Consider the following 10,412-nt stretch of genomic DNA (forward strand, 5'->3'; position numbering starts at 1 on the left):
ATGATTAGACAGTTATTATATTGTATATTACACAGCTCTTTATTATCAGCAGATTATTATATCTAATGTTACACAGTTCTGTATTTACAGCTAGTTATTATATCTAATATTATACAGCTCTATATTATTAGACATCTGTTAGATCATATTACACAGTTCTGTATTATTAGCTGGTTATTATATATAATATTACACAGCTCTGTATTATTAGCTGCTTATTCATTACATCTAACATTACATAGTTCTGTATTATTAACCGATTGTTCTATCTACTATTACACGTCTCGGTATTATTAGCTGGTTAATATATCTATTGTTAACACAATTCCTTATTATTTCACTGCTCCGATATTATACTGACATAAGTGAATATATTTCGTGCAGAAGTCTCATCAATCTTCAATGTAATCCAGGAACCCTGACAATCCTGGAAAATGTACAAACTCCTCACACAATACAAAGCTTGCAAGAGGCAAAACAAGCAAGAAACCGCAAGAAGATGACAACAAAAGAAGCACAAGACAGAATGCAAGAAAAGGAAGAAGACGCAGCCGGTGTGCGAGTAGTCTGCAGAAGCGGCCATTCCCCCCACCTTGCGCTCCCCGGTCACCCCCTCACTCTGCACCCCTTTAGGGCTCCGGCGGGTGTGTGGACTGATGACTGCCCCCCATCCCCGGGCAGAACAGTGAGAGCCGGAGAGGATGTCGTGGAATATTCGCTTTATTATAAAATAAATTACAGCCTCGGGTGAGCGCCCGGCACGGGGCTCGGGTGCGGCCTCATCATCATCATCATCATAATAAAATCTTTGGCTTGAAAGGACAGTTCTGCGCCCCCTGAGGGCCGGTGATACACTGTGCCGCCCCCTCCCTCCCCGTAGTCCCCTAGTCGCTCTCTTCCTTGTCCTGCACGGTGGTCGTGGAGTGGTTGTACAGACCCTGCGCCATCAGGTGCAGCGCCAGCCCGTTCTTTAGCCCGCTCGCCTTCTTGATCTTGGCCCGCTTGTTCTGGAACCAGATCTTGATCTGGGACTCGTTGAGGTTGAGCTCTTGGGCCAAGGTCTGGCGCCGCTGCTCCGTGATGTAACGATTAGCCTGGAACTCGGCCTTGAGTCGCTGCAGCTGCTCCGCAGTGAAGGCCGTGCGGGGCCGCTTATCCTCCTTCTCACTCTTCTTCTTCTTCAGCTTCCGAGTGCGGGGACCTGCAAAGAAGAGGGGGACACTGTAAGAGGGGGCTGCCAACAAAAATAGGGGATCTGCATATAGAAGGAGGGCTGCAAAGAAGAGGGGGGCACTGTAAGAGGGGTCTGCCAACAAAAATAGGGGATCTGCATATAGAAGGAGGGCTGCAAAGAAGAGGGGGGCACTGTAAGAGGGGTCTGCCAACAAAAATAGGGGATCTGCATATAGAAGGAGGGCTGCAAAGAAGAGGGGGGCACTGTAAGAGGGGGCTGCCAACGAGAATAGGGATCTGCATATAGGAGGGCTGCAAAGAAGAGGGGGATCCTCATAAAGAGGGGCTGCAAATTAGAGCGGAGCTGCCAACAAGAAGAGGGGATGCATATCAAAGGGGGGCTAAAATAAGAGCGGGGCTGCAAATAAGAAAACGGGACTATAAAAGAGGGGTGCAAATAAGAGGAACACTGATAAAAAAGGGGCTGCTAACAAGAAGAGGGGAACTGCATTTATAAGGAGGCTACAAATAAGACAGGAACCCTGATAATAAGAGGCTGCATATAGGAGGGGGGCTGCCAATAAGAAGATGGGACTTGCAAATAAAAATGGGGCTGTAAATAAGAAGAGGGCACCTGCAAATAAGAGGGGGCTACAAACAAGAATATGGGACCTACGTATAAAAGGAGGGTTGCAAAAAGGAGGAAACTAATAAGGGGCTGCAAATTAGAGCGGGGCTGCCAACAAGAAGAGGATATATGCATTGAAAAGGAGAGGACTAGAAATAAGATCGGGGCTGCAAATAAGAAAAGGGGACTATGAGGAGGGGGGGTGCAAAAGAGGGGACCACTGATAAGAAGATGAGGGGACATGCATATAAAAGTGGGGCTGAAAATAAGAAGAGGGGACCGGCAAATAGAGGGACACTTATAAGAGGGTGCTGCAAAGAAGAGGGGGAGTGGGGTGACTACCAGCAAGAAGAGGGGGCCTGCAAAAATAAAAGGGGTCTGCAAATAAGAGAGAGACACCGCTAACAAGAGGCCGCAAATAAGAAGGGGAACACTGTTAGGAGGGGAAGTGCAAAAAAAGTGGCACCTGCAAGGGGATAACTAATAGGAGGGGCAATAAGAGGGGTACACTGATAAAAGGGGAGCTGCAAGTAGGAGGGTTTGCAAGTAAGAGCGGAGCTGCCAATAAGTGGGGAACACTGATATGAGGGAAGCTGCAAAAGGCGGACACTAATAAGAACGGGCCTGCAAATAAGGGAGGGGGGGGCAGTGATAAAATGGGACTACAAATAGACGGAGGAAGGGGGCACTGATTTAGGGGGTTACAGCGTTAGTATCATCCCGTACACTGAAAATTGGATCACTATAATGGTTATTTTGATGTCACCCGCTGGTTGTGATCTCATAACTGCAGCACACTTCCTATGAGCGGGGATTACTGTCTGTCATTTATAATGTGGGGGAGGGGCGGATTCGTTGTGAATGTTATTATGTAGGAAGGAGTATATAATATAATCATATAAATCTGCATACACTCCTATCAGGATCGCCGCTGCAGAAGCACCACTGATTACAATGATTACCGTACCCGGATCCCGGGAATTTCACAAGAAATCATTTCCGTTCACCATTTCTGGGACACAAAACCGCTACAATGTATCACCGTGTCATTTTAATGTATCGCCGATTACAATTTGCTACACTGTATCACCGGGTGTTAACACAAAGCATCCCCGATTACTGGGAACAGTCAGCTATAATGTATCAGCAGGTGCTATCACAATGTACAGCAGCACAAGTATAATCCGCTACAATGTATCACTGGGTGTTAACACAACTATCACCGATTACTCGGTACAATCCGCTACAATGTGTCGCAGAATATTATCAGAACGTACCAACAATTATGGGGCACTGCCGCAAATAATAATAGTAATATTAACTGCACTTGGCACCGATATTAACCGAGATAAACATTTAAATAATAATTCCACAATAATAATCCATATAATAGTGTTTACAATGGTTGTTAGGAGTCTATGTATACAGTTATATTTTAAACGGTATATAGAAAATACGTACTGGAGCCGTGTACAGATATAAGATATCACGGAGCTGCTGTAAACAGATATATAATGGAGGGGAGTATACAGAAATACCGATATCACACAGTAGAGCAGTGTATAACGAAATTAACTATGTGTATACAGATAGCATATAGTGAGGCAGTTTATAAAAATATAATACAATATAATACAGTACTATATACCGATATAACGAATGACAGCTCCGTATACAGATATCATATAGTGGAGCTGTGTGCACCGATATAACAATGGAGTAGTCAGTAACTCAGCTTTAACATATAATGGTGCAATGTGTAAGGACATAACATTATAGAGAAGTGTATAGGATGTGACATATAGTGCGACATAAGCTATGGCGCCTGAATAACGATATATCGCATAGCACAACTCTGCATACAGATAGCATACAATGGAGCATGTATAACTATATAAGCGATAATGGAGCAGTGGGTAACTACATAACATATAATGACACAGTGCATACAGATGTTAGATATAATAAAGCGGTGTACAGTAATTATCATATACACCTCTTCATTATGTTAAGGATATAAGGACGTATAGGGAACATAAGGATATAACAATGGAGCAGTGTACAACGATATATCGAATAATAGAACTGCGTATACAGATAGCATATGGTGGAACAGTGTATAATGACAGACTATAATGGGGCAATGAATACTATATATAATGTAGGGGTATATGGAGATATAATGAAGACTTGTATACGGATATAACAGTGAGTGGAGTAGTGTATAACGATATATCGAATAATACAGCAATGTATATAGGTATGATATAGTGGAGCAGTATGTAATAATATAATGGAGCGGTTTATGGGGATATAAACTATAATGGAGCAATGGGTAACTATATAATGCAGAAGTGTATGCCGAGATAATGTGTACTGAAGAGGTGTATAATGATATAGCACTGCAGAAGGGTATAGCAATATAACAAATAATAGAGCGATGTATGAAGATACAGTATCATATAATGGAGCAGGATATAATGGAGAGGTGTATGACGATGTAACATAGAACTATATAAGGTATAATGGTGTATAACTATATAACATGAAATGATTGAAACGGGGTTTAACTGCAACGATGTAGCGAATAATGAAGCGGTGTATGACGATATAAACTACAGTGGAGCGATCTATAAATATAACACATATAATACTGATGCGGTGTTTAATGGTATACATTGTAGTGGAGGTGTCTACAAGAATATATAGCGGTGTATACGGATATAACATAAAAAAGCAGTGCATGCTGAAATAACCTACCGTGGCTCGGTGGATGCAGATGTGTAGAGATATAACCTACAATAAAGCGGGCTATAAGGATATAATATATAATGGAGCGATGTATACAGATATAAAATATAATGGATCAGTATATACAGATATATAATAGGGCGATGTATACAAATATATAAAATAATGGGCGGTGTATGCAGATATATAATGGAGCGATGTATACAAATATAAAATATGATGGGGCGGTGTACGCAGATATATAATGGAGCAATGCATACAGCTAAATATATAATGGGGCAGTGTATAAATATATAACATAAAATAGCGGTGTATACGAATGTAACAGATAATGGAGCAGAGCATACAAATACGGTGTAATGTAGGGGTGTAAGGACAGAATATATAATGGAGCAATTTATATAGTTATTAGATAAAATGGAGTGGTGTATACAGATATAAATTATAACAGCGTGGATTATGCGGATATAACATATAATGGAGTGGTGTATATGGATATAACATAGTGAAGCTTTATATACAGATCTAAAATACAGTGGTCTGTACTGATAGAACATATAATGGAGCTGCGTATAGGGATATAACAAATAATAGAGTGGTGTATGCAGATATAAATATAATAGAGCCGTGTATACTGATATAACATATAATGGAGCTGTGTATACCGATAAAACATAATAGAGCAGTGTATACAGATATATGATGGAACGTTGTATACGAATATAACATAATGAAGCGATTTACAAAGATATATAATGGAGTGGTGTATATAGACGTATAATGGAGCGGTGTACACGGATATAATATATAATAGAGCGGTGTATACGGATAATATATGCATAACGCAGGGCCCTGAATGAGCTGAGGTGTCAGGCCTGGGGGAGGAGATCCCCTAGAGACTAAAGAGTCTCTTCATCTACAGAAATTACAAGAAATCTTCTCCAAAGGGAAAAAGTGTCATCTGACGTCTTAATTCATGTCAATCAACATCACTAACTTTCCTCATAAACTTTCCCACCAACTCCAACTCTGCCATAATCCAGAGATATACCCAGCTATACCATAATCCAGACCAGTTGACCCCATTCTTACCATAATCCAGAATACTGACCCCATCTGTACCATTAGCCAGAACAATAACCTAATCATAATCCAGACCAGTGACCCCAGCTATACCATAAAATAGAACACTGACCTCAGCTACATTTTAATCCAGAACAATAACCCCAGATATACCATAATCCAGAACAATAACCCCAGATATACCGTAATCCAGAACAATAACCCCAGATATACCGTAATCCAGAACAATAACCCCAGATATACCGTGATCCAGAACATTCCCGTTAGATGCAGAATTGTGACCTTAACTGCACCATAATCCAGAATACTGACTTCAGATTACCATAATCCAGAATATTGATCTCAACTGTACCATAATACAGAACAGCGATGCACATAACAATAATAATCCTTATAAATATGGCGGCGGTATTCCCTTTAGCAGTTTGTAGAATATATAGCGCCTGCCTTATAAAACCAACAGGGGGATTTTACCACCACCAAATCGACGATGATTCATATAACAACAATGTGTAGAAAAATATGGAGACAAACACAAATGTATCTAACCCAAAATATCTCCGGATTAATTCACTTATTGTATATATCTATGAAAAAAAATCGATATTTACGAGATATGTGTAGAGAAAACGTAAATACTGCATATCTACAACAGAAGTGTAATATTTATATGTACGTGAATACAATGTATCATTTACAATCCCTCACCTAAAAGTGTATCCATATTTATGGCTGTAACGATATCTACAGTATAATACCCATGTCGCAGCATTGAATGTTTCTCATAATGAAATCTCGTTATTATGGATGTCCTGTGTCTATATCTTGTGTATGATTAGTATAGGAGCGCATGGTGCCACGTCGTGTATTGTATATGTATGTGTCTGGACTAATATTGTCACTATCACTGTATATTGTGTACCGGAGGATAAAATCTATTATAGAAAAATGGCATTAAATAAATGCAGTATGTATGCAACAAACACTGCACAGATAGAAGCGTGTGCGATACAGGATCTCCAGGATCTATTCTATCGTATAGGACGGGTACAGTACGACATCAATATACACAGATCACTGTACACCATATATATACACATGGTATACCGTGCCCTAATTATACAGGTTATTTTGTGTGTGTGTGTGTGTGTGTATATATATATATATATATATATATATATATATATATATATATATATATATATATATATATATATATATATATATATATATATATATATATATATATATTACACAATATGACACCCATGAAACACAGAGCACTGTATACCAAGTATATACAAAATAACCTGTATAAACAGGGCATGGTATACCATGTATATACAGCCTAACACCTAGTATACTGTACATAAAGCATAGTATACCATATATACATAGTATAACACACAGTATACATATATCACTGTGCACCATGTGTAAAAAGGAAACCAGCCAGCATACATAGAGCACTATATACTAAGTATATACAGCATAACACCCAGCATACATAAAGCACCATACACTATGTATATACAGTATAGCACCCAGCATACTGTACATAAAGCACCGTACACCATATATACATAGTACAACACCCAGCATACATAGAGCACCGTATACAATGTATATAGAGTAAAACAGCACACATGGAGCAGGCGGGCAAATACAGAAACAGCCAGTGAGTGATCCCTTTACTTCACGGCACTATATATTACACGGCACTATATATTACACGGCACTATATATTACACGGCCTTTCGGTGTGCGGCAGCGCAAATCAATCTACAATTTGAGCAGGAATCGGGCTTTATAATGTATATGCAAAGCGATCAGTGTCTATAATGTATAGGGGTACAAATTGGTGTTTAGAATGTATGTTGCATTTATCCGAATTTATAATGACGGGGATGTTTGTAAAAATATGGGTAGAAATCGGGGTTTATTAAGTATATGGGCAGAAATCCGTGTTTATAATGTTTATCGACAGTAATTCCTGTTTATAATATATAAGGGCAGTAATCAGTGTTTAAAATATAAAGGGGCAGTAATTTCTGTTTAAAATGTATCGTGGTTATAATGTATAGGGCAGTAATTCCTAATTATACTATGTAAGTGAAGTCATTCCCATTTATACTGTATAGGGGCAGATCCATGTTTTATAATTTTATAATGTGTATAGGGGAAGAAATATGCGTTTATAATATATACCAACATTTATTCGTGTTTATTATATAATATGTAGGGGCAGTAATTCCTGTTTATAATGTATAAGAGTAGTAATCAGTGTTTGTAATGTAAAGGAGCAGTATATTCTCTTTATAAGGTATAAGGACAGTAATTTCTATTTATACTGTATAGGGCAGAAATTCCAGTTTATATTGTATAGGGGCAGTCATTCCTGTTACTACTGTATAGGGGCAGTCATTCCTGTTACTACTGTATAGGGGCAGGATTCCCTGTGTATAATGTGTAAGGGCAGTCATTCCTATTTATACTGTATAGGGGCAGTCATTCCTATTTATACTGTATAGGGGCAGTAATCCCTGTATAATGTGTAAGGGCAGTCATTCCCGTTTATACTGTATAATGTATATGGCTAGCAGTGAGTTCTGACAGCGGTAGGTGCGCAGCCTTTCTACAGACACTCACCTGAGGACGGTCGGTCGGAGTAGCGGGTACAGTACACCCAGGCGGGCCACACCAGCGGGTCGGATTTGTTTGCGGGGGGCGCAGAGTTTCCCACCAGCACTAGCGAAGGGTTGGGGTCGCTCTCAGAGGTGGAATCAGAGTCCGGGCTTGGCGTGGGGTTACCCTGCCGGGTTTGCAGGGGGTTTACGTTCTCTCGCCCGGGGGTCTCCTTCCTGCAGCCAAAATCTGGACGTAGAATATTGTCTATGAAGAAGTTGGTGGTCCGGTGTGGGGGCGCTCCTGGGTGCAGGGGTGGCGGGGAGACCCCGTTGTCCGCTTCACTGGGGGCTCCGGGACTGTGCTCTGTCTGATCTTCCATTGTGGCACCAACCAGCCCCGGAGCCCACCCCAGTTGGGTGACCCTGCAGGAGTCAGCACCCGCTGTCCCTAGACTGGCACTCCTAACTCTTTGCTCTAAAACCCCCAAATCCTCATCACTAGTACTGGCGGCAGCCTGATGCAACCCGGCACCCACCAACCCCAGTGCCCCGTGCCTTCAATGCACCTTAATACCGTGGCCCTTAGTGGCCCCTAATAATCGTGGCCCTCAGTGCCCCCAATATCCGTCCCCTCGATGCGCCCCTGCTCTCCTCTCTCTGACTCCTCTCCCTTCTTCTCGGGACTTTTTCCCCTCAGCCGGAAGCACGTGAGGCAGCTGCACGTGTGGGCGACCAATAGGAAGCCTGGGATATGCCTGACTGTCCTGTCACTGCCCAATGGGAGCGCGGAGATCTGACGCCAAATAGTCGTGTCCCTAAATATCTATATCATAACACACAACATGGGCTGCACTACTAAACAATAATAACGGTGACGTCATGTATCCCCATTATATATATAACATGCAATGTCTAATCACAAGACCCAAATATCATTGTGAACAATACATGACAAATAATACCACTCTGTACATCAATATAATACTATAATACTGCATAACATATGACATTGCCGATATAATACTAATACCACTCGGTATATGACATGTAATACCAGCCCTAATATAACACCACTAATACCATTCGGTACATAACATATAATACTACTAATAGCACTCGTTATATAACATATAATACGACTCTGCCAGAACATATGATACCATTCGGTATATAACATATAACACTACTAATACCACTCTGTATAGAACATATAATACCACTCTGCCAGAACATATGATACCATTCGGTATATTACATATAACACTACTAATACCACTCTGTATAGAACATATAATACCACTCTTAATATAACATACAATACTACTTATATTACCACTCTGTATATAACACAACTAATACCATTCTATGTATAACATATAATACTAAAAATACCATTCTATACATAACATATAATACCCGTCTGTATATTATAATACTACTAATATCACTCTATGTATAACACATAACATTACTAATAATACCACTCTTTGTATAACATATAACACTACTCATAATACCCCTAATGACGCTTGGCATATAACATAATAATATGAATCATGATCTGTATATAAAATATGCTATTATTAAAACAGTCTACACACAACATATACGGTACTACTGATAATAACCGTATAGAACAAAATACTAGTAGCACTCTACATATAATGCTGTATATTACACAACCGTGAAGAACATATAAATCTACTCATATCACACGGTGTATAACGTATTATAAACTGGAACCTGATATACTACTACTATTATTCTGTTTAGAACATGTAATAACTTTAACGATACTGAAGTACTCATCCTACCGTGCATGATACTTGTACTATACTGATACTGCTCTATGCACGGGTAATACTAACAATGCATCATGTAATACCGATATGCTGTATACTATAAATGCGACTACATACATAAAACAATACTGTTCAGACTATAACTATCTATAAGTACCGATACTACCGAACTCTGTGCATAACATTTCATACTATTAATAATAACACTTTATATCGTACTCTATAGAAGCATCCTGTATAAAACATTATTATGCGTCCGTCCACCCATCCATCCATCCATCCATCCATCCATCCATCCATCCATCCATCCATCCAGGGTACACACACCAGCGTTCCCTTCGTAAGCAG

The 10,412-nt window shown here is 39.9% G+C and overlaps 1 protein-coding gene across 2 annotated transcripts; it reads right to left on the reverse strand.

The window, feature by feature from the left end:
* Nucleotides 1-704: 704 nt before the first annotated feature.
* Nucleotides 705-8,946, reverse strand: EN1 (engrailed homeobox 1). Of its 2 annotated transcripts, XM_066577333.1 has the most exons (3): nucleotides 8,285-8,946; nucleotides 4,562-4,597; nucleotides 705-1,201 (listed from the first exon to the last, which is right to left on the reverse strand). In XM_066577333.1, the coding sequence occupies exons 1-3, from the start codon at nucleotides 8,640-8,642 to the stop codon at nucleotides 885-887; spliced, it is 711 nt and encodes a 236-aa protein (XP_066433430.1). In that variant the 5' UTR covers nucleotides 8,643-8,946; the 3' UTR covers nucleotides 705-884. The 2 variants fall into 2 exon arrangements, with proteins under 2 accessions (XP_066433430.1, XP_066433431.1); XM_066577334.1 differs by lacking the exon at nucleotides 4,562-4,597.
* Between the last annotated feature and the right edge of the window lie 1,466 nt (nucleotides 8,947-10,412).

Source organism: Eleutherodactylus coqui, chromosome 8, assembly GCF_035609145.1.
Source record: "Eleutherodactylus coqui strain aEleCoq1 chromosome 8, aEleCoq1.hap1, whole genome shotgun sequence".
Classification (NCBI taxonomy): domain Eukaryota; kingdom Metazoa; phylum Chordata; class Amphibia; order Anura; family Eleutherodactylidae; genus Eleutherodactylus; species Eleutherodactylus coqui.